The sequence below is a fragment of the Telmatherina bonti genome, assembly GCF_933228915.1.
Source record: "Telmatherina bonti genome assembly, chromosome: 12".
Classification (NCBI taxonomy): Eukaryota; Metazoa; Chordata; class Actinopteri; order Atheriniformes; family Telmatherinidae; genus Telmatherina; species Telmatherina bonti.
In genome coordinates this window covers 4,093,613-4,120,162 of record NC_136610.1, presented here as the reverse complement: position 1 = coordinate 4,120,162, position 26,550 = coordinate 4,093,613, and the positions used below count along the sequence as shown (strand labels likewise).

At 44.9% G+C, this 26,550-nt stretch overlaps 1 protein-coding gene across 1 annotated transcript in view; it reads right to left on the bottom strand.

Annotated features, from left to right (window-relative positions):
* Positions 1-26,550, bottom strand: part of slc7a11 (solute carrier family 7 member 11) — a gene marked incomplete at its 5' end in the record, with an annotated part of 110,893 nt that overhangs the window by 8,190 nt on the left and 76,153 nt on the right. The window contains 5 exons of the mRNA XM_079249707.1: positions 1,006-1,109; positions 18,809-18,932; positions 20,483-20,527; positions 22,012-22,111; positions 26,088-26,213. Of these exons, the coding sequence (XP_079105833.1) occupies positions 1,006-1,109; positions 18,809-18,932; positions 20,483-20,527; positions 22,012-22,111; positions 26,088-26,213 (499 nt within the window). The remainder of the gene's footprint in view (positions 1-1,005; positions 1,110-18,808; positions 18,933-20,482; positions 20,528-22,011; positions 22,112-26,087; positions 26,214-26,550) is intronic.

The window sequence follows — 26,550 nt, the reverse complement described above, 5'->3', positions numbered from 1 at the left end:
GTCCACCTCATCATGATGAGAATCTCCCGTTCCACCTCATCATGATGAGAATCTCCCGTTCCACCTCATCATGATGAGAATCTCCCGTTCCACCTCATCATGATGAGAATCTCCCGTTCCACCTCATCACCTTGAGAATCTCCCGTTCAACCTCATCATGATGAGAATCTCCCGTTCCACTTCATCATAATGAGAATCTCCCTTTCCACCTCATCATGATGAGAATCTCCCGTTCCACCTCATCATGATGAGAATCTCCCGTTCCACCTCATCCCAAAGCTGCTCTGCTGGATGTAGATCTGGTGACTGTGGAGGCCGTTGGAGGACAGTGAACTCATCGTCATGGTGGAGATGATGTGAGCTTTGTGACATGGTGCATCATCCTGCTGGAAGTTTCCATCAGAAGATGCTACCCTGTGCTCAGAAAGGGATGGACATGGTCAGCAGCAGGACTCAGGTAGACTGTGGTAGTTAAACCAGGTCATACTGGTACTAAGGGGACCAGAGTGGGAGAAGAAAATTTCCCGCCCCACACTATTCTGCCAGCAGCAGCCTAAAGCGCTGATCCTGACGGCAGGATGGATCCATGTTGTCATGATGTTTCCAGCAGATTCTGATGTGAATGTGAAGCTGAACTAGAGACTCATCAGACCAGCAACATTTTTTAGTTACTTAAATCTCCTTTTATCCTCATTCTGATGCTCAGTTTGAACTTCAGCAAGCCGTCTTCATGTCTTCATGACCCAGTGTGTTGAGTTGCTCTCGTGTGATTGGCTGGTTAGATTTTTGCATTAACATGAAGATGAACATGTGGAGCGGATTAAGTGAACGGTGAGTTTGGATTCATTTGTCTTGTAAGGCCATCATCTTACCCCACATTGAGACCCTCACAACTGTAAGTGTTGTGCTTCATAGTCAAGTGAAACATGCAAGTTTCCGTTCCTGCTGTCACTGTGTGCATTCTGTAGACGTGAGTTAAAATCCCCAAAAGCAGAGAATTTTTACCTTGACAAAGCAAATAGGCAGCCATTCATGGAGCCGTAGCAGGACAAGGCCACAAACACTGGGACTGCGATGGAAAAATTCCCCAGAAGCCTCTCTGCAAAGGTCTGAGAAACAAAGAAAAAAGATGAAGAAACACTTGATTTTTTTAGAGCAGATGAGTGACAGTAGCTTTCCTGGAGTTATTTCCTCCCAGTGTTAAAGTGACACTCAGATTCACGTGGATTTTAACCGCCTAATGACTCATTCAGGACAATGTTTTCCCACAATAATAAATCTGTTTTATCAGCTGTTTTATCAGAAGATAAAGTCCCGGAGACGAGGGGCAGGAAAATGTGCAGAATATGTGCAGAAAATGTGCAGAAAATGTGCGTCATTGGGACAGGACGAAGTAACAAACATACACAGAATAATCGGAGTGAATGAACGTTCACATCATGGAGGAACTACTTAGATCAGATTTAAAATGGGAATAAACCAGTCACTTACTGGTTATTTTTCATCATCATGTCATGCGTGTCATGAGATGTCATGCGGTGTCATGAGATGTTATGCGGTGTCATGTGGTGTCATGTGATGTCATGCGGTGTCATGGAATGTCATGCGATGTCATGGAATGTCATGCGGTGTCATGTCATGAGTTGTCATGCGTTGTCATGTGATGTCAGGCGGTAACATGAGTTGTCATGCGATATCATGCGATGTCATGAGATATCATGTGATGTCATGCGGTGTCATGAGATGTCATGCGATGTCATGCGTGTCCTGAGATGTTATACAGTGTCTTGAGATGTCATGCGATGTCATGCGTGACATGAGATGTTATGCGATTTCATGCGGTGTCATGAATTGTCATGCGATGTCATGAGTGTCATGTGTGTCATGAGATGTTATGCAGTGTCATGAGATGTCATGCGGTGTCATGCGATGTCATGCGATGTCATGAGATGTCATGCGATGTCATGCGATGTCATGAGATTTCATGCGGTGTCACGAGATGTCATGTGACGTCATGCGATGTCATGACATCACATGACATTAGATGTCATGCATCTCATGAGATGGCATGCGGTGTCATGCGGTGTCATGAGATGTCATGCGGTGTCATGTCATGAGATGTCATACAATGTCATGAGATGTCATGAGATGTCATGCGGTGTCATGTCATGAGATGTCATACAATGTCATGAGATGTCATGAGATATCTTGAGGTGTCATGCGGTGTCATGTCATGAGATGTTATGCGTTGTCATGTGATGTCATGCGGTAACATGAGATGTCATGCGGTGTCATGACATGGGATGTCATACGGTGACATGAGTTTTCATGCGATGTCATGCGTGTCATGAGATGTTATGCGGTGTCATGAGATGTCATGCGGTGTCATGTTATGTCATGCGGTAATATGAGATGTCATGCGGTGTCATGAGATGTCATGCGATGTCATGCGATGTCATCAGTTGTCATGTGAGGTTATGCGTGTCATGCGTGTCATGAGGTGTTATGCAGTGTCATGAGAAGACATGCGGTGTCATGTGATGTCATGCGGTAACGAGATGTCATGCGGTGTCACGAGATGTCATGTGATGTCTTGCGATGTCATGTGGTAACATGAGATGTCATGCGTGTCATGAGATGTCATGCGGTGTCATGAGATGTCATGCGGTTTCATGTGATGTCATGCGGTGTCCTGGAATGTCATGCGATGTCATGGAATGTCATGCGATGTCATGAGATATCATGTGATCTCATGCGGTGTCATAAGATGTCATGCGGTGTCATGCGGTGTCATGCAGTGTCATGAGATGTCATCCAGTGTCATGAGATGTCATCCAGTGTCATGAGATATCATGCAGTGTCATGCGGTGTCATGAGATATCCTGCAATGTCATGCGATGTCATGCGGTGTAGTGAGATGTCATGCGATGTCATGCAGTGTCATGCGGTGTCATGCGGTGTCATGAGATGTCATAAGATGTCATGCGGTGTCATGAGATGTTATGCGGTGTCATGAGATGTCATAAGATGTCATGCGGTGTCATGAGATGTTATGCGGTGTCATGTGCTGTCAAGAGGTGTCATGAGATGTTATGCGGTGTCATGAGTTGTCTTGCGATGTCATGCGATAACATGAGATGTCATGCGGTGTCATGCGATGTCATGAGATGTCATGCGATGTCGTGTCATGAGATGTCATACAATGTCATGAGATGTCATGAGATGTCATGAGGTGTCTTGCGTTGTCATGCGTTGTCATGCATTGTCATGTGTTGTCATGTGATGTCATGCGGTGACATGAGTTGTCATGCGATGTCATGCGTGTCATGAGATGTAATGCAGTGTCTTGAGATGTCATGCGATGTCATGCGTGTCATGAGATGTTATGCAGTGTCATGAGATGTCATGCGGTGTCATGCGATGTCATGCAATGTCATGAGATGTCATGCGATGTCATGCGGTGTCATGTCATGAGATGTCATGAGATGTCATGAGGTGTCATGCGGTGTCATGTCATGAGATGTCATGCGTTGTCATGTGATGTCATGCGGTAACATGAGATGTCATGCAGTGTCATGCGATGTCATGCGATGTCATGAGATGTCATGCGATGTCATGTGGTGTCATGTCATGAGATGTAATGAGATGTCATGAGATGCCATGCGGTGTCATGTCATGAGATGTCATGCAATGTCATGAGATGTCATGAGATGTCATGAGGTGTCATGCAGTGTCATGTCATGAGATGTCATGCGTTGTCATGTGATGTCATGCGGTAACATGAGATGCCATGCGGTGTCACAAGATGTCATGTGATGTCATGCAATGTCATGAGATGTCATGCGGTGTCATGTCATGAGATGTCATGCGTTGTCATGTGATGTCATGCGGTGGGTGTCATGTCATGGGATGTCATGCGGTGACATGAGTTGTCATGCGATGTCATGCGATGTCATGCAGTGTCATGCGTGTCATGAGATGTTATACAGTGTCATGAGATGTCATGCGGTGTCATGAGATGTTATACAGTGTGATGAGATGTCATGTGGTGTCATGAGATGTTATGCGGTGTCATGAGTTGTCTTGCGATGTCATGCGATAACATGAGATGTCATGCGGTGTCATGCAATGTCATGAGATGTCATGCGATGTCATGTCATGAGATGTCATACAATGTCATGAGATGTCATGAGATGTCATGAGGTGTCTTGCGTTGTCATGCGTTGTCATGCATTGTCATGTGTTGTCATGTGATGTCATGCGGTGACATGAGTTGTCATGCGATGTCATGCGTGTCATGAGATGTAATGCAGTGTCTTGAGATGTCATGCGATGTCATGCGTGTCATGAGATGTTATGCAGTGTCATGAGATGTCATGCGGTGTCATGCGATGTCATGCAATGTCATGAGATGTCATGCGATGTCATGCGGTGTCATGTCATGAGATGTCATGAGATGTCATGAGGTGTCATGCGGTGTCATGTCATGAGATGTCATGCGTTGTCATGTGATGTCATGCGGTAACATGAGATGTCATGCGGTGTCATGCGATGTCATGCGATGTCATGAGATGTCATGCGATGTCATGTGGTGTCATGTCATGAGATGTAATGAGATGTCATGAGATGCCATGCGGTGTCATGTCATGAGATGTCATGCAATGTCATGAGATGTCATGAGGTGTCATGCAGTGTCATGTCATGAGATGTCATGCGTTGTCATGTGATGTCATGCGGTAACATGAGATGCCATGCGGTGTCACAAGATGTCATGTGATGTCATGCAATCTCATGAGATGTCATGAGGTGTCATGCGGTGTCATGTCATGAGATGTCATGCGTTGTCATGTGATGTCATGCGGTGTCATGTCATGGGATGTCATGCGGTGACATGAGTTGTCATGCGATGTCATGCGATGTCATGCGTGTCATGCGTGTCATGAGATGTTATACAGTGTCATGAGATGTCATGCGGTGTCATGAGATGTTATACAGTGTGATGAGATGTCATGTGGTGTCATGAGATGTTATGCGGTGTCATGTGATGTCATGAGGTGTCATGAGATGTCATGCAGTGACGAGTTGTCATGCGATGTCATGCATGTCATGCGTGTCATGAGATGTTATACAGTGTCATGAGATGTTATGCAATGTCATGAGATGTTATGCAGTGTCTTGAGATGTCATGCGATGTCACGCGGTGTCATGCGTTGTCATGCGATGTCATGCATTGTCATCAGTTGTCATGTGATGTTATGCATGTCATGCGTGTCATGAGATGTTATACAGTGTCATGAGATGTTATGCGGTGTCATGTGATGTCATGAGGTGTCATGAGATGTCATGCAGTGACGAGTTGTCATGCAATGTCATGCGATGTCATGCATGTCATGCGTGTCATGAGATGTTATACAGTGTCATGAGATGTCATGCGGTGTCATGAGATGTTATGCAGTGTCATGAGATGTTATGCAGTGTCTTGAGATGTCATGCGATGTCACGCGGTGTCATGCGTTGTCATGCGATGTCATGCAATGTCATCAGTTGTCATGTGATGTCATGCGTGTCATGCGTGTCATGAGGTGTTATGCAGTGTCATGAGATGTCTGTGATGTCATGCGGTAACATGCGATGTCATGCGGTGTCATGAGGTGTCATGAGATGTCATGAGATGTCATAAGATGTCATGCGATGTCATGCAATGTCATGCAGTGTCATGCGATGTCTGTGATGTCATGCGATGTCATGCTGTGTCATGCAGTGTCATGCGGTGTCATGCGCTGTCATGAGATGTCATGCAGTGTCATGCGGTGTCATGTGGTGTCATGAGATGTCATAAGATGTCATGCGATGTCATGCGATGTCATGCAGTGTCATGCGATGTCTGTGATGTCATGAGATGTCATGAGATGTCATGCAGTGTCATGCGGTGTCATGCGCTGTCATGAGATGTCATGCAGTGTCATGCGGTGTCATGTGGTGTCATGAGATGTCATAAGATGTCATGCGATGTCATGCGATGTCATGCGGTGTCATGCGATGGCTGTGATGTCATGTGATGTCATGCGGTGTCACGCGATGTCATGCGGTGTCATGCGCTGTCATGAGATGTCATGAGATTTCATGCGCTGTCATGAGATGTCATGCAGTGTCATGCGGTGTCATGCGCTGTCATGAGATGTCATGCAGTGTCATGCGGTGTCATGCGCTGTCATGAGATGTCATGCGGTGTCATGAGGTGTCATGAGATGTCATGCGATATCATGCGATGTCATGCGGTGTCCTGCAATGGCTGTGATGTCATGTGATGTCATGCGGTGTCACGCGATGTCACGCGATGTCATGCGGTGTCATGCGCTGTCATGAGATGTCGTGAGATTTCATCCGCTGTCATGAGATGTCATGAGATGTCATGCAGTGTCATGCGGTGTCATGCGCTGTCATGTGATGTCATGCAGTGCCATGCGGTGTCATGTGGTGTCATGAGATGTCAAAAGATGTCATGCGATGTCATGCGGTGTCACGCGATGTCATACGGTGTCATGCGCTGTCATGAGATGTCATGAGATTTCATGCGCTGTCATGAGATGTCATGAGATGTCATGCAGTGTGATGAGATGTCATGAGATGTCATGCAGTGTCATGCGGTGTCATGCGATGGCTGTGATGTCATGTGATGTCATGCACTGTCACGCGATGTCATGCGGTGTCATGCGCTGTCATGAGATGTCATGAGATTTCATGCGCTGTCATGAGATGTCATGAGATGTCATGCAGTGTCATGCGCTGTCATGCGCTGTCATGCGCTGTCATGAGATGTCATGCGGTGTCATGAAATGTCATGAGATTTCATGTGGTGTCATGTGGTGTCATGAGATGTCATGCGATGTCATGCGATGTCATGCGGTGTCATGCGATGGCTGTGATGTCATGTGATGTCATGCGGTGTCACGCGATGTCATGCGGTGTCATGCGCTGTCATGAGATGTCATGAGATTTCATGCGCTGTCATGAGATGTCATGAGATGTCATGCAGTGTCACGAGATGTCATGAGATGTCATGCAGTGTCATGCGGTGTCATGCGCTGTCATGAGATGTCATGCGGTGTCATGTGGTGTCATGAGATGTCATAAGATGTCATGCGGTGTCATGCGGTGTCATGAGATGTCATAAGATGTCATGCGATGTCATGCGGTGTCATGAGATGTCATGAGATGTCATAAGATGTCATGCGATGTCATGCGGTGTCATGAAATGTCATGAGATGTCATGCGTTGTCTTGCGGTGTCATGAGATGTCATAAGATGTCATGCGATGTCATGCGATGTCATGCAGTGTCATGCGATGTCTGTGATGTCATGCGATGTCATGCTGTGTCATGCAGTGTCATGCGGTGTCATGTGGTGTCATGAGATGTCATAAGATGTCATGCGATGTCATGCGATGTCATGCGGTGTCATGCGATGGCTGTGATGTCATGTGATGTCATGCGGTGTCACGCAATGTCATGCGGTGTCATGCGCTGTCATGAGATGTCATGAGATTTCATGCGCTGTCATGAGATGTCATGCAGTGTCATGCGGTGTCATGCGCTGTCATGAGATGTCATGCGGTGTCATGAAATGTCATGAGATGTCATGCGGTGTCATGTGGTGTCATGAGATGTCATGCAATGTCATGCGATGTCATGCGGTGTCCTGCGATGGCTGTGATGTCACGTGATGTCATGCGGTGTCATGCACTGTCATGAGATGTCATGAGATTTCATGCGCTGTCATGAGATGTCATGAGATGTCATGCAGTGTCATGCGGTGTCATGCGCTGTCATGAGATGTCATGCAGTGTCATGCGGTGTCATGTGGTGTCATGAGATGTCATAAGATGTCATGCGATGTCATGCGATGTCATGCGGTGTCATGCGATGGCTGTGATGTCATGTGATGTCATGCGGTGTCACGCGATGTCATACGGTGTCATGCGCTGTCATGAGATGTCATGAGATTTCATGCGCTGTCATGAGATGTCATGAGATGTCATGCAGTGTCATGAGATGTCATGAGATGTCATGAGATGTCATGCAGTGTCTTGCGGTGTCATGCGATGGCTGTGATGTCATGTGATGTCATGCGGTGTCACGCGCTGTCATGAGATGTCATGAGATTTCATGCAGTGTCATGAGATGTCATGAGATGTCATGCAGTGTCATGCGGTGTCATGCGATGGCTGTGATGTCATGAGATGTCATGAGATGTCATGCAGCTTCATGCGGTGTCATGCGCTGTCATGCGCTGTCATGCACTGTCATGAGATGTCATGCGGTGTCATGAAATGTCATGAGATGTCATGCGGTGTCATGTGGTGTCATGAGATGTCATAAGATGTCATGCGATGTCATGCGGTGTCATGCGATGGCTGTGATGTCATGTGATGTCACGCGATGTTATGCGGTGTCATGCGCTGTCATGAGATGTCATGAGATTTCATGCGCTGTCATGAGATGTCATGAGATGTCATGCAGTGTCACGAGATGTCATGAGATGTCATGCAGTGTCATGCGGTGTCATGAGATGTCATGAGATGTCATGCAGTGTCATGCGGTGTCATGCGCTGTCATGAGATGTCATGCAGTGTCATGCGGTGTCATGTGGTGTCATGAGATGTCATAAGATGTCATGCGGTGTCATGCGGTGTCATGAGATGTCATAAGATGTCATGCGATGTTATGCGGTGTCATGAGATGTCATGAGATGTCATAAGATGTCATGCGATGTCATGCGGTGTCATGAAATGTCATGAGAAGTCATGCATTGTCTTGCGGTGTCATGAGATGTCATAAGATGTCATGCGATGTCATGCAGTGTCATGCGATGTCATGCGCTGTCATGTGGTGTCATGCGATGGCTGTGATGTCATGTGATGTCATGCGGTGTCACGCGATGTCATGCGGTGTCATGCGCTGTCATGAGATGTCATGAGATTTCATGCGCTGTCATGAGATGTATGCAGTGTCATGCGGTGTCATGAAATGTCATGAGATGTCATGCGGTGTCATGTGGTGTCATGAGATGTCATGAGATTTCATGCAGTGTCATGAGATGTCATGAGATGTCATGCAGTGTCATGCGGTGTCATGCGATGGCTGTGATGTCATGAGATGTCATGAGATGTCATGCAGTGTCATGCGGTGTCATGCGCTGTCATGCGCTGTCATGCACTGTCATGAGATGTCATGCGGTGTCATGAAATGTCATGAGATGTCATGCGGTGTCATGTGGTGTCATGAGATGTCATAAGATGTCATGCGATGTCATGCGGTGTCATGCGATGGCTGTGATGTCATGTGATGTCACGCGATGTTATGCGGTGTCATGCGCTGTCATGAGATGTCATGAGATTTCATGCGCTGTCATGAGATGTCATGAGATGTCATGCAGTGTCATGAGATGTCATGAGATGTCATGCAGTGTCATGCGGTGTCATGAGATGTCATGAGATGTCATGCAGTGTCATGCGGTGTCATGCGCTGTCATGAGATGTCATGCAGTGTCATGCGGTGTCATGTGGTGTCATGAGATGTCATAAGATGTCATGCGGTGTCATGCGGTGTCATGAGATGTCATAAGATGTCATGCGAATTTATGCGGTGTCATGAGATGTCATGAGATGTCATAAGATGTCATGCGATGTCATGCGGTGTCATGAAATGTCATGAGATGTCATGCATTGTCTTGCGGTGTCATGAGATGTCATAAGATGTCATGCGATGTCATGCAGTGTCATGCGATGTCATGCGCTGTCATGTGGTGTCATGCGATGGCTGTGATGTCATGTGATGTCATGCGGTGTCACGCGATGTCATGCGGTGTCATGCACTGTCATGAGATGTCATGAGATTTCATGCGCTGTCATGAGATGTATGCAGTGTCATGCGGTGTCATGCGCTGTCATGAGATGTCATGCGGTGTCATGAAATGTCATGAGATGTCATGCGGTGTCATGTGGTGTCATGAGATGTCATGCTATGTCATGCGATGTCATGCGCTGTCATGAGATGTCATGAGATGTCATGCAGTGTCCTGCGATTGCTGTGATGTCATGTGATGTCATGCGGTGTCACGCGATGTCATGCGGTGTCCTGCGATGGCTGTGATGTCATGTGATGTCATGCGGTGTCGCGCGATGTCATGCGGTGTCATGCGCTGTCATGAGATGTCATGAGATGTCATGCAGTGTCATGCGGTGTCATGTGGTGTCATGAGATGTCATAAGATGTCATGCGATGTCATGCGGTGTCATGCGATGGCTGTGATGTCATGTGATGTCATGCGGTGTCACGCGATGTCATGCGGTGTCATGCGCTGTCATGAGATGTCATGAGATGTCATGCGGTGTCATGAAATGTCATGAGATGTCATGCAGTGTCATGCGGTGTCATGCGCTGTCATGAGATGTCATGCAGTGTCATGCGGTGTCATGTGGTGTCATGAGATGTCATAAGATGTCATAAGATGTCATGCGATGTCATGCGGTGTCATGCGATGGCTGTGATGTCATGTGATGTCATGCGGTGTCACGCGATGTCATACGGTGTCATGCGCTGTCATGAGATGTCATGAGATTTCATGCGCTGTCATGAGATGTCATGAGATGTCATGCAGTGTCATGAGATGTCATGAGATGTCATGAGATGTCATGCAGTGTCTTGCGGTGTCATGCGATGGCTGTGATGTCATGTGATGTCATGCGGTGTCACGCGCTGTCATGAGATGTCATGAGATTTCATGCAGTGTCATGAGATGTCATGAGATGTCATGCAGTGTCATGCGGTGTCATGCGATGGCTGTGATGTCATGAGATGTCATGAGATGTCATGCAGTGTCATGCGGTGTCATGCGCTGTCATGCGCTGTCATGCACTGTCATGAGATGTCATGCGGTGTCATGAAATGTCATGAGATGTCATGCGGTGTCATGTGGTGTCATGAGATGTCATAAGATGTCATGCGATGTCATGCGGTGTCATGCGATGGCTGTGATGTCATGTGATGTCACGCGATGTTATGCGGTGTCATGCGCTGTCATGAGATGTCATGAGATTTCATGCGCTGTCATGAGATGTCATGAGATGTCATGCAGTGTCACGAGATGTCATGAGATGTCATGCAGTGTCATGCGGTGTCATGAGATGTCATGAGATGTCATGCAGTGTCATGCGGTGTCATGCGCTGTCATGAGATGTCATGCAGTGTCATGCGGTGTCATGTGGTGTCATGAGATGTCATAAGATGTCATGCGATGTTATGCGGTGTCATGAGATGTCATGAGATGTCATAAGATGTCATGCGATGTCATGCGGTGTCATGAAATGTCATGAGATGTCATGCATTGTCTTGCGGTGTCATGAGATGTCATAAGATGTCATGCGATGTCATGCAGTGTCATGCGATGTCATGCGCTGTCATGTGGTGTCATGCGATGGCTGTGATGTCATGTGATGTCACGCGGTGTCACGCGATGTCATGCGGTGTCATGCGCTGTCATGAGATGTCATGAGATTTCATGCGCTGTCATGAGATGTATGCAGTGTCATGCGGTGTCATGCGCTGTCATGAGATGTCATGCGGTGTCATGAAATGTCATGAGATGTCATGAGATTTCATGCAGTGTCATGAGATGTCATGAGATGTCATGCAGTGTCATGCGGTGTCATGCGATGGCTGTGATGTCATGAGATGTCATGAGATGTCATGCAGTGTCATGCGGTGTCATGAGATGTCATGAGATGTCATGCAGTGTCATGCGGTGTCATGCGCTGTCATGAGATGTCATGCAGTGTCATGCGGTGTCATGTGGTGTCATGAGATGTCATAAGATGTCATGCGGTGTCATGCGGTGTCATGAGATGTCATAAGATGTCATGTGATGTCATGCGGTGTCATGAGATGTCATGAGATGTCATAAGATGTCATGCGATGTCATGCGGTGTCATGAAATGTCATGAGAAGTCATGCATTGTCTTGCGGTGTCATGAGATGTCATAAGATGTCATGCGATGTCATGCAGTGTCATGCGATGTCATGCGCTGTCATGTGGTGTCATGCGATGGCTGTGATGTCATGTGATGTCATGCGGTGTCACGCGATGTCATGCGGTGTCATGCGCTGTCATGAGATGTCATGAGATTTCATGCGCTGTCATGAGATGTATGCAGTGTCATGCGGTGTCATGAAATGTCATGAGATGTCATGCGGTGTCATGTGGTGTCATGAGATGTCATGAGATTTCATGCAGTGTCATGAGATGTCATGAGATGTCATGCAGTGTCATGCGGTGTCATGCGATGGCTGTGATGTCATGAGATGTCATGAGATGTCATGCAGTGTCATGCGGTGTCATGCGCTGTCATGCGCTGTCATGCACTGTCATGAGATGTCATGCGGTGTCATGAAATGTCATGAGATGTCATGCGGTGTCATGTGGTGTCATGAGATGTCATAAGATGTCATGCGATGTCATGCGGTGTCATGCGATGGCTGTGATGTCATGTGATGTCACGCGATGTTATGCGGTGTCATGCGCTGTCATGAGATGTCATGAGATTTCATGCGCTGTCATGAGATGTCATGAGATGTCATGCAGTGTCATGAGATGTCATGAGATGTCATGCAGTGTCATGCGGTGTCATGAGATGTCATGAGATGTCATGCAGTGTCATGCGGTGTCATGCGCTGTCATGAGATGTCATGCAGTGTCATGCGGTGTCATGTGGTGTCATGAGATGTCATAAGATGTCATGCGGTGTCATGCGGTGTCATGAGATGTCATAAGATGTCATGCGAATTTATGCGGTGTCATGAGATGTCATGAGATGTCATAAGATGTCATGCGATGTCATGCGGTGTCATGAAATGTCATGAGATGTCATGCATTGTCTTGCGGTGTCATGAGATGTCATAAGATGTCATGCGATGTCATGCAGTGTCATGCGATGTCATGCGCTGTCATGTGGTGTCATGCGATGGCTGTGATGTCATGTGATGTCATGCGGTGTCACGCGATGTCATGCGGTGTCATGCACTGTCATGAGATGTCATGAGATTTCATGCGCTGTCATGAGATGTATGCAGTGTCATGCGGTGTCATGCGCTGTCATGAGATGTCATGCGGTGTCATGAAATGTCATGAGATGTCATGCGGTGTCATGTGGTGTCATGAGATGTCATGCTATGTCATGCGATGTCATGCGCTGTCATGAGATGTCATGAGATGTCATGCAGTGTCCTGCGATTGCTGTGATGTCATGTGATGTCATGCGGTGTCACGCGATGTCATGCGGTGTCCTGCGATGGCTGTGATGTCATGTGATGTCATGCGGTGTCGCGCGATGTCATGCGGTGTCATGCGCTGTCATGAGATGTCATGAGATGTCATGCAGTGTCATGCGGTGTCATGTGGTGTCATGAGATGTCATAAGATGTCATGCGATGTCATGCGGTGTCATGCGATGGCTGTGATGTCATGTGATGTCATGCGGTGTCACGCGATGTCATGCGGTGTCATGCGCTGTCATGAGATGTCATGAGATGTCATGCGGTGTCATGAAATGTCATGAGATGTCATGCAGTGTCATGCGGTGTCATGCGCTGTCATGAGATGTCATGCAGTGTCATGCGGTGTCATGTGGTGTCATGAGATGTCATAAGATGTCATAAGATGTCATGCGATGTCATGCGGTGTCATGCGATGGCTGTGATGTCATGTGATGTCATGCGGTGTCACGCGATGTCATACGGTGTCATGCGCTGTCATGAGATGTCATGAGATTTCATGCGCTGTCATGAGATGTCATGAGATGTCATGCAGTGTCATGAGATGTCATGAGATGTCATGAGATGTCATGCAGTGTCTTGCGGTGTCATGCGATGGCTGTGATGTCATGTGATGTCATGCGGTGTCACGCGCTGTCATGAGATGTCATGAGATTTCATGCAGTGTCATGAGATGTCATGAGATGTCATGCAGTGTCATGCGGTGTCATGCGATGGCTGTGATGTCATGAGATGTCATGAGATGTCATGCAGTGTCATGCGGTGTCATGCGCTGTCATGCGCTGTCATGCACTGTCATGAGATGTCATGCGGTGTCATGAAATGTCATGAGATGTCATGCGGTGTCATGTGGTGTCATGAGATGTCATAAGATGTCATGCGATGTCATGCGGTGTCATGCGATGGCTGTGATGTCATGTGATGTCACGCGATGTTATGCGGTGTCATGCGCTGTCATGAGATGTCATGAGATTTCATGCGCTGTCATGAGATGTCATGAGATGTCATGCAGTGTCACGAGATGTCATGAGATGTCATGCAGTGTCATGCGGTGTCATGAGATGTCATGAGATGTCATGCAGTGTCATGCGGTGTCATGCGCTGTCATGAGATGTCATGCAGTGTCATGCGGTGTCATGTGGTGTCATGAGATGTCATAAGATGTCATGCGATGTTATGCGGTGTCATGAGATGTCATGAGATGTCATAAGATGTCATGCGATGTCATGCGGTGTCATGAAATGTCATGAGATGTCATGCATTGTCTTGCGGTGTCATGAGATGTCATAAGATGTCATGCGATGTCATGCAGTGTCATGCGATGTCATGCGCTGTCATGTGGTGTCATGCGATGGCTGTGATGTCATGTGATGTCACGCGGTGTCACGCGATGTCATGCGGTGTCATGCGCTGTCATGAGATGTCATGAGATTTCATGCGCTGTCATGAGATGTATGCAGTGTCATGCGGTGTCATGCGCTGTCATGAGATGTCATGCGGTGTCATGAAATGTCATGAGATGTCATGAGATTTCATGCAGTGTCATGAGATGTCATGAGATGTCATGCAGTGTCATGCGGTGTCATGCGATGGCTGTGATGTCATGAGATGTCATGAGATGTCATGCAGTGTCATGCGGTGTCATGCGCTGTCATGCGCTGTCATGCACTGTCATGAGATGTCATGCGGTGTCATGAAATGTCATGAGATGTCATGCGGTGTCATGTGGTGTCATGAGATGTCATAAGATGTCATGCGATGTCATGCGGTGTCATGCGATGGCTGTGATGTCATGTGATGTCACGCGATGTTATGCGGTGTCATGCGCTGTCATGAGATGTCATGAGATTTCATGCGCTGTCATGAGATGTCATGAGATGTCATGCAGTGTCATGAGATGTCATGAGATGTCATGCAGTGTCATGCGGTGTCATGAGATGTCATGAGATGTCATGCAGTGTCATGCGGTGTCATGCGCTGTCATGAGATGTCATGCAGTGTCATGCGGTGTCATGTGGTGTCATGAGATGTCATAAGATGTCATGCGGTGTCATGCGGTGTCATGAGATGTCATAAGATGTCATGCGAATTTATGCGGTGTCATGAGATGTCATGAGATGTCATAAGATGTCATGCGATGTCATGCGGTGTCATGAAATGTCATGAGATGTCATGCATTGTCTTGCGGTGTCATGAGATGTCATAAGATGTCATGCGATGTCATGCAGTGTCATGCGATGTCATGCGCTGTCATGTGGTGTCATGCGATGGCTGTGATGTCATGTGATGTCATGCGGTGTCACGCGATGTCATGCGGTGTCATGCACTGTCATGAGATGTCATGAGATTTCATGCGCTGTCATGAGATGTATGCAGTGTCATGCGGTGTCATGCGCTCTCATGAGATGTCATGCGGTGTCATGAAATGTCATGAGATGTCATGCGGTGTCATGTGGTGTCATGAGATGTCATGCTATGTCATGCGATGTCATGCGCTGTCATGAGATGTCATGAGATGTCATGCAGTGTCCTGCGATTGCTGTGATGTCATGTGATGTCATGCGGTGTCACGCGATGTCATGCGGTGTCCTGCGATGGCTGTGATGTCATGTGATGTCATGCGGTGTCGCGCGATGTCATGCGGTGTCATGCGCTGTCATGAGATGTCATGAGATGTCATGCAGTGTCATGCGGTGTCATGTGGTGTCATGAGATGTCATAAGATGTCATGCGATGTCATGCGGTGTCATGCGATGGCTGTGATGTCATGTGATGTCATGCGGTGTCACGCGATGTCATGCGGTGTCATGCGCTGTCATGAGATGTCATGAGATGTCATGCGGTGTCATGAAATGTCATGAGATGTCATGCAGTGTCATGCAGTGTCATGCGCTGTCATGCGCTGTCATGAGATGTCATGCGGTGTCATGAAATGTCATGAGATGTCATGAGATGTCATGAGATGTCATGCGGTGTCATGCTCTGTCATGAGATGTCATGAGATTTCATGCGCTGTCATGAGATGTCATGAGATGTCATGCAGTGTCACGAGATGTCATGAGATGTCATAAGATGTCATGCGGTGTCATGCGGTGTCATGAGATGTCATAAGATGTCATGCGATGTCATGCGGTGTCTTGCGATGTCATGCAGTGTCATGCGATGTCTGTGATGTCATGCGATGTCATGCTGTGTCATGCTGTGTCATGCTGTGTCATGCGGTGTCATGCGGTGTCATGCGGTGTCATGAGATGTCATGAGATGTCATGTGATGGCTGTGATGTCGTGCGGTGTCATGTGATGTCATGTATGATGGACTGCGCTCTCCACACTATTCACGCCACGGTGTTTTCACTGAACATTCTCCTCAACAACAATCCGTCTACAGTGTCTTTTCTTTTTGTTGCTGCCGGACATCGTCTTCACCTGCCTGTGTACAACTTATGTGTTTTTGTACACATGTAATTTCCTTATCAAAACTGTAAATATGGATACTTTAACCCACCCTACTATTACAATTACAAGATAGTACTCTTAATCATTTGCTTGCTGCTGTAAAAACTGGAATGTTCCTGTGTGAGACCAATAAAGGACCAGTCTTCTAACTGGAAGAGGAATTAATGGTGGGAGGAAGAGTCAAACGGAACCTTTTCAGAGGTGTTTCCAGTTATGACGGGATTTCTGCGCGCAGCTTTTCAACATCTTTGGAAGAATTTAACTTCTTTAGTGAAAATTTTCAAACTTTTACAGAATTACATTTTTAATATAAGTGTGTTTGATGAAAAGGTAGCGGTAGAAAAGACCGCTGGCAGCTGTTAGAGAGGGGCCTTGTGGGAGAAAAAGCTGATCAGCATTCATGAAGCTATTCTGTCTGTGCTTAATATAAAGTCCGCTGTCCATTTTTTGTTGCAGATCATTGCGTAAGTAAATCCTTTCTCTAAAGATTTTCAATGTTTTGGATCAAAATAAAGAAAGAAATTAGATTCTTCAACTCCCATTTCTTTGTCTTTGGTTGCAAATGTTCTGTAAACTTACATCTTTAATGCTGTCTGTGTTCACACCTCTGACTCATACTGGATAAAATTATCCTCCATGGCGAGTTTTCCAACACAACTTGGAGACACGAGTTAAATTCTTAAATTGAGTTTTGGGTGTAAACTTCTGTCTGCCGTCTCCCAGAAAGGAAGAAGGGAGTATAATCCTGTTATCTCATTGCAGCCTTCTAAGAACACAGGAATGCTCTTACCGCCTTTCTTAAGGCACTCTTAACGTTGGTTTGTATCAGGGTAATAAAACTAATCGCATTACAAAAGAGCAGGATCTCTGAGTGATGGAGTCTTTAGCAACTTTGGGCTTACAGTTGTGCTGATAGCAGTCCCCAGACTAACAAGGGTCATTGGATGTTACTGGGGGATGATGTGATTAGCATTAACAGGGCTGGGCTGGAACAACTGCATTAACAGCTGCTGGGAAACCAACCGTCAGAAACGTGTCAGTAATATTGACACGTAAAGTGCAGGAAGGTGGTGATCATGTGAACATCACCACACTGCCAAGATGAAACCACAACCATACTTTAATACCCTCATACAACGTTTTCAGCAGAAGAAGAAAGTCTTATTTTAATCTGATTCAGAAAATATAGAAAGATAGAAAATATAATATTACCATCAATTACTTCCTAATTCCACATGGATCAGTTTAGTTGTGCTGAACATATCTGATGGATTTATTAATTTCCAATCACATTAAACAGCTGAAACTACTGACTCACGCTGTCAAAAAGTCAAAAATCATCTTACATCAGTTTCAGTTTACATTTTCCTCTAGGTTACACCCAAACTCTGAAATGATGGATGGATGGATGAATGGATGATGGATGAATGAATGAATGAATGAATGATTGAATGAATGAATGGAGGGAGGGAGGGAGAGAAGGAGGGATGGATGGATGGAGGGAGGGAGGGATGATGAATGAATGGGTGATCGATGGATGGATGGATAGATGGATGGATGATGAATGAATGAATGAATGAATGTAGGGAGGAGAGAGGGAGGGCTAGATGGATGGATGGATGGATGATGGATGGATGGATGGATGGATTGATCGATGGATGGATTGATGAATGGATGGATGGATGGATGGATGGATGGATAGATGGATGGATGGACGGATGTAGGGAGCGAGGGAGGGATGGATGATGAATGAATGAATGAATGAATGAATGGAGGGGGGAGAGGGGAAGGGATGGATGGATGAATGGATTGATGTATGGATGAATGGATGATGGATGGATGGATGGATGGATGAATGGATGGATAGATGGATGGATGATGGATGGATGAATGGATTGATGGATGGATGAATTGATGAATGGATGGATGGATGGATGGATGGATGGACTGATGGATGGATGGATTGATGGATGGATGGATGAATGGATGGATGGATGGATGGATGGATGGATGGATGGACTTACCACAGCCACAGCCTCGGAGGCCAGGAGTTCCTCAGCTGACATCACAGTGTAGTAGGCAATGTTGGTCAGCACATAACAGGAAGTCACAATCGCCATGGAGATACAGATTGCGAGTGGCACAGTCCTGTAAGCAGAGGGATTGATCAGAGTTTTTCACCATTACAACCTTGCTTTTTCTCCTCCCTCACTCGGTTGTATTTGACTCATTGAAGACATTGCTTTTTAAAAAAAAATATCAATAAATATGCAATATGAGGCGTTTGCATGCTATTCTATGTGTTGTGAGGAAAAAATGTACATCAGTGGTGACGCAGAGAACGCATTTTTCACCCTCGTCTGAATATTTTTGGGAAGAAGGAGAAAAGAATCATCCAAACATGGCTTTTCCAGCGTGTTGGAGCTGTTGGAGGAACACAGGGTGGATGTGGTGAGGAGTCACACATATCTGCAGATGACAGGTGTTGCGTGTCACAGCTGGAATCCTCCAGATTTGCTGTCCAAGTCCGTAATGTCATGTGTCACTGGATGGTTATGGTTACTACGTTTTTTTTCAGAATCTGAATTTCTTAAATATTAGCGAATGATTACAACCATGTGCAAAATATCTCAGTGAATGACGCTTTTATTTTGAAAACAGTCCACTTTGCAAGCTGTTATTTTTTAGCTGGCTTGTAGGCGGGTCAGTTTATGAAATCCTTAGTAGAAATAAATGACGCCCTTATTAGAGAGACTGTGTTATATTCATCCATGTTTTTAAGTTAACACGCACCCCACACCCCTACCTGATGTATTATATAAAGATTTTATAAACTTCCTATACATTAAATATGTTATATTTTAATTTTATACATTGTTAGACTTTTCATATGAATTTCTTTAACACATTTAATTTTTTTATGTGTTTACTTTCTGTTGTATTTATTTGACATCACCAGATCACGATGAATCTAAAGGATCATAAAACCTTTAACAGGACTTAAAAATCCAGTGTTTCGCATTATAATTACAGTGACATTCCTTGATCTGAACAATATTTTAAACGTCCATTCATGAACATTTTAGCATGTGAAATGCTGACTCATCATATAATCTGACGCCAGGTCAGTCGGACCCCCACAGTGTCTCCAAGCACCCTGAGTGGTACGTCATTTCAGAACTACTGACTTGAAATATTACGCATGCTGGCTGAGTTTCAACATCTGATATGTTGTTTTTGTTGTGTTGGGAATAAAAATCTGGTTTGGCGAGACTTGTTTACAGAGTCAACCTTTTGGGACTTGGGTTGTACAACTGCTTTAGTTTGGAGTCCATGAGTCCATGAGTCCATGGAGTCCATGAGTCCATGAGTCCATGGAGTCCACTGCTTTGTGTGTCTCCAGTATTTCCACAGCAGAAACTCAACCAGCTCATGTGTGTGAACTTCCACTGGGACCGGCTAGAATATGTCTGTCCTCGTCTGTCTCTGATTGTATAAAAGAGCTGAATGAAACACTCAGTGGGCCTAAAGGGAAATCCGCTGCACTACATGGTAGCTGTTTAACTTTATTTGTCACTACAACCATCCCAGCTTCAAATATCTCTCTTGTGACATGTTCCCTCAGTTTAGTTCTGTTCACACCAAGAAAACAGTTTTGTTTGGATGCTGAGCATCTAAAAACAAAAAGGAGGGCTTACTTCTCAGGGTTGTCCACTTCCTCCGTCACAAAGTTCAGATAGAACCTGGAAAAGCAAAGCAGAGGGACATCAGAGCCACATGGGGAGCCTCAGCACATGATGATCACATGTTTGATTACTGACGGTGAAATGAAAACACTGGCATGGTGATTCTGTCATATCAACCATTTACATGCCTTCCTCTGCTTCTCAGCTATTTCAATTCTCTCTACTTATCTAATACTTCATTCATTCATTCATTCATTCATTCATTCCCAGCAGGCTTTGGGTGAAAGGCAGGGTACACCCCGGACAGCTCGCCAGTCTAATACTTAGTAAACATAATTTGTCATCATTAATTCATTTTTCTGTTTATCTAGATGATGTCTCGACTGAAAGTATTTAATCCGACATATTTAGATTAACTGAAATGTTCATCTTTTCTGTCGAGTAACATTATCACTGATTAGATGTGAAATTCTGTCTGTCTCTTCTCTGAGACCTCTCCTGACATCAAGTGTGTGAGAAGACTCTCGTCTTATTTCTGTTCATTGCTGTCTACCTTCTTTAAGGCATTTGGACACCATTTTTGGCCCTTTGATTGTTGCTTTGATGTTGATGTAAGTCCTTTGGTTTCCACAAAGGTACTTTTAATAAAATAAAATATTATTTTCTTGTCCTCCTCTAGTAAAGTCTTCCTGGATTTCCTTATGGATTGGGCCATGGTGACTGGTATTTTGGCCTGTGACGTGGGGCGGTAAAGTGCGACGTGGCAGCAACGTGACGCCCTGGCTGGAAATAAAGCTGAGAACTCTGGTTTCTCTGCCTTGCAATGCTGCAGGGCAACAGTGGCTCCTGGAATGTACATAATAAATACCAGAGTGCCATAAAAACCAGCTAGAGGCAATGTTTAAGGTTGGAAATTTATGGTGTCATTTTAACTACATATTCATCTAAATGACAGATAATTATCTGCAGATCTTCATCAGAACTTTCATCTTCAGTCTGAATCTGTTTCCTCTCTGGATTTTATCCGTTAGCTTGGTGTTCTGTCATGAACATGAATTTAAACTGTCTTCATGCCAGATCTTGGTGGTTTTCTGCTCCTCAGGCTGTGGACATCCTCCTCTACCCTCCTTTTCCAGTAACTGGCCTCTTTCCACCATCTCCACATTTCTGTTTTACCTTCTGCACGTCTTTTCTCTCCTCCTTCACTGTGTTCAGGCTACACAGTGTCACAGCTACTGCCGCTTTCTCCAGGCAGTAGCTGGTAAACAACACTGTGCAGCCAATGGATGAAAGACATTTATGACAAATGTTGGGAATGCTGGGAATTGTGGTGAGAACTGACGACCCAACAACTGGAATGACCAGCTGAACTGGACAAGTTTCCATTCATGCCCAACGACATGAGTTTAATTTGGAGGGTTAATGGATGGTCATTCAGAGCCCTATATAAGTGTGTGTGAGTGTGTGTGTGTGTGTGTGTGTGTGTGTGTGTGTGTGTGCCTGTATTTGTATCTTAAAGTGTTTATGAGGACCATACCTACCACCCAGCATATGCGTACATCCCAGAGTAGAAGGCCAGCGGCATCCCAGACAGTTCCACGTTGCTCAGATCAAAGGCGTTTTCAAAGTTTTTGGTCTCTCCTGCAAACACACACACAAGCACACACACACACGCATGCACGCACGCACACACACACACACACACACACACACACACACACACACACCATTTAGTGTGCATATAAATATCCATTTCACATATATCTATTTATCTCTCTCTCTCTCTTTACATATATGTGTGTGTGTGTGTGTGTGTGTGTGTATATATATATATATATATATATATATATATATATATATATATATATATATATATATATATATATATATATATATATGTATGTATGTATGTATATGCATATTTATTGTAAAATAAATGAATAAATATATATACATATATATATATATATATATATATATATGTATATGTATGTATATATTATAAAATAAATATATATATATGTATGTATATATATAATATTTATCATAAAATATATATTTTATATATAAAACATATAAAATATATATCCACAGTAATCTCCGATAAGATTAGAAGAAGGAAAAACAAGTAAAAGACACTAAAAAGAATGAACGAAGCGGCACTTTGTCTTGTTAACTCAGAAAACCACATTATTCTTCCAGTCCCTGGGACAGACTGAATCCCATTCAGGTGTGATCAGCTTTAAGTTCATACGAACACATGAATCCATTTGGCAGGGTGAGGATTTCCAGGGTGTGATGAGAGAAGAAACGACGGCGAACATCCGGTTATCATCTGTGTGTGATTATTAGTGTGTTTTGGCCTGTTTTAAACTGAAGCTCTGTAGTGTTTGTTTGTTCATAACTGAAATGGCAGAACAGCTTCGTTTTCTGAACGTTGCTGTGAACTCGGCTCATGTTGAATAAAACACGTGTTTGCTTGCAGCGATAAAAACATTCCCTAAACAGCGATGTGTTAATCAGTCTTTTATTAAGTTGTGTTAAAAGCGGTTCATCTGTTGAGTTGGGCTTTTGCCTCAGGATTAAACAAATGTTTAATCAATCTCTTCTTATTAATTATTGTTTAAGATAAACAACTTGTTTACATTTTGGCAGCAAACACTGACCGACAATGAAGTGTAATTAATAAATCATAAACACAACATCATGCCGTGTCTGTGGAAAGAAATCCTTTTTTTATATTTCCAGATTGTAAAACTTTCATTTCAAATTATTATTATTATCATTTTTATCATTATTATTATTTATTAGTTGTGTGTGGACAGCATGGACGGCGTGTCCTGCAGACTAAAGAGGAGAGGGAGCATCCAGCTTGTTATCAGCCTGCATCTCTGATGGGATGGGGTTGCATTAGTGCCGATGGCGTGGGCAGCTTCCACATCTGGGAAGCTCCATCAATGCTGAAACATCTGCTCCCATCCAGACAACGTCTCTTTCAGGGAAGACCTTGCAGGTTCCACCATGCTGGACCACATCCTGATGGTGGAACAGGAGAACTGGTCCAGTAGGACCATGCTGAACCACATCCTGATGGTGGAACAGGAGAACTGGTCCAGTAGGACCATGCTGAACCACATCCAGCATCATCACAGCAGCATTGCTAATATCATCCATGAAATGGTAAAATGTTACAGTTTTAACATTAAGTATGTATTTTATGTTCTGCTGGGTATAAAATGTGGTTTGATAAGATTTGTTTGTTGAAATGGGGTTTATGGTTGTGTAAACTGGTAACTGCAGGTTCCAGCAGGGTTAACTCAGACTGGGCTGCACCTCGGCTCATCAGCGCCTGCTGGTGTGTTTATGCTCATCTGATGTCCTGGAGTTTCAGTTTCCTCCAAAACCCACAAAGTCAACAAGGTCACCGTGTCACTGTGACAGGCTTTACACGCCAAATCAATCAGGACTCACAGGTCAGAGCCTGGGAACGCCAACATGGAAGAGATGCTCCACCACAGAGGGGGTGTTAGGAGGAGTGTGTGTGTGTGTGTGTGTGTGTGTGTGTGTGTGTGTCTGACATTACTCATTGGATGATCAGGACATCAGAGAAAAACTTTGGAACTTTGTTTCACTTCAGCTCCCCGAATCTTTGGACCATTAACTGTATATAAAAGATGGGCGGAGCCTCCGTGACGTCACCCGTAGGTTTCTGAAGAGCTGAATTGAAGCTCGGTGGGCGGTTCCTACCATCACCTTCTTGGCAGGGGCATGCGTCTCGTCTCTCTTGGAAAATACAAATATGGGCAAAGAGGTGGAGCTGAGAGGGGGGCTGTGAACGTCATGGTGGATGATTGACATCGAGCGAACTCCGAGCTTTCTGTAGCTAAGAGCTAACCGAGCTAACCTGGAGATAACAGGAGCTAACCAGCTAACGGAGGTAAGTGGGCTAAAGCTAAGTCACGTTGTTAACCGGCTAAAAACGGCGGTTGTTCTACGTTCTTCTGACTTGAAGCGGGAGATCGGGTAACTGTCAATCAAGAGGACACGCCTCTAAATATGCCGAATTTTAAAATTAAATTACTTTTAAACGGGCGAGTTAGAAAAAAATTCACTCCCCCCACAGTTGTCATGAAGGTAAACCTGACCTATTAAACCTAAAATGGATTTTTGAACCAGGCTGTAAACATGTTTATTTCTGCTGTAAACATGTTTATTTCTGTTGTAAACATGTTTATTTCTGCTGTAAACATGTTTATTCCTGCTGTAAACATGTTTATTTCTGTTGTAAACATGTTTATTTCTGCTGTAAACATGTTTATTCCTGCTGTAAACATGTTTATTTCTGCTGTAAACATGTTTATTCCTGCGGTAAACATGTTTATTCCTGCTGTAAACATGTTTATTCCTGCTGTAAACATGTTTATTTCTGCTGTAAACATGTTTATTCCTGCTGTAAACATGTTTATTTCTGCTGTAAACATGTTTATTCCTGCGGTAAACATGTTTATTCCTGCTGTAAACATGTTTATTCCTGCTGTAAACATGTTTATTTCTGCTGTAAACATGTTTATTCCTGCTGTAAACATGTTTATTTCTGCTGTAAACATGTTTATTCCTGCGGTAAACATGTTTATTCCTGCTGTAAACATGTTTATTTCTGCTGTAAACATGTTCTTTCTGCCGTTTGCGCTGTTTTCAGCCCCTAGTGGATGAAGGGGGAACTGCAGTTTTATGCACTTTGCATAAGGTTCACTTTTAACTGCCGAAGGCTCCGTCTATCTTTCATATACGGTCTATGCTTTGGACACATAACAGAAGTTTTTTTGTCTGCTGAAGCGGAAATCAAATTAAACAAAATGCTAAATTAAATTCAGGTAAAGAGAAGACCCGGCCTTTGCTTCCTCAGTAACTAATACAGTTATGATGCTTCCACATCTGGAGGAAACTCCGCAGCGTTTGCTTTACTGTCATGTCAACGTTGTTTACACCGACTCAGTGTTAATTCGCTTTGGGTGTCATTTTCCAGCAGAAACCTTTTAACATGCTGAAAACATTTGGTTTGTTTGTACTGCATCACATCAGCTTGAGCACCATCAGACTCAGGACATGCTGACCTGGAGAGGAAGGAAGAAAGGAAAGAGCAAAAACAGAGGAAATAACACACTGTAAACATCCAGCTGGTGAAAGCCTGCAGGTACGATCCGTCTCCCAGTCAATAGCTCCACCGATCTGAGACGCTTGTGTTGCTCTGCGTCACGGAGAAGGCAGGCATCACCAACACGAAACCAGTGAAGTTTAAGCTGAAATGATTACCAGTAATACTGCCATGGCAGTCATGCCTCAGAGACGCAAAGTCCAATTTAAAAGCGACAGTAATTCCCTCTGAACACCTGTTGGAGGACATGGTGGGACGCTGGAGCTGCTGCTTGCTGTGAGCAGCTGTGCTCTGCGGCCTGCAAGGCCTCAAGGTTATATTTACAGTGTTGCACATGGAATGTGGGAAGGCATGATAATTGTTACAGCTGAGAGCTCTGCATGAAGCCGGGGACATTTCCATGATGCTTGGGACAGCAGCATGGTGCCAAGCGCACATCTTACACATGATGATGAATGTTACCTTTAAAGAGCTGGTACACCCCGGGCACGATGATGGTGGCGATGGCCAGCAGCTTGCTGAGGGTCAGCAGAATTTGGATCCTGGCCGTCCACGTGACGCTCATACTGTTCAGGTACATGACCGAAGCTGTTCGGAGACACAGAATCTTTTATTCTGAGGAGATTTTCTCTCCATCTGCTTTCTGTTTTTACTGTAAATATCAAACTGCATGGAGACGATGAACTGTGTTAATCCCAGTCAGCATCCAGACATGATGCCTTCAGGACGGCCTCAGCTGTCAGACCAGCAGGCTGAAATGGTGCCAGATCAATGGATCAATACATATAGCAGAATATAGAGAAGAAGAAACTGAAGTTATTACTAAACAACACTTTTCCATGTTTCCACACGTCTTCCTGCTACTATCTACCTGCTGTCCTCACTGCAGCACCTCCACCTCAGCTGCATCCCAAACGTCTTCTTG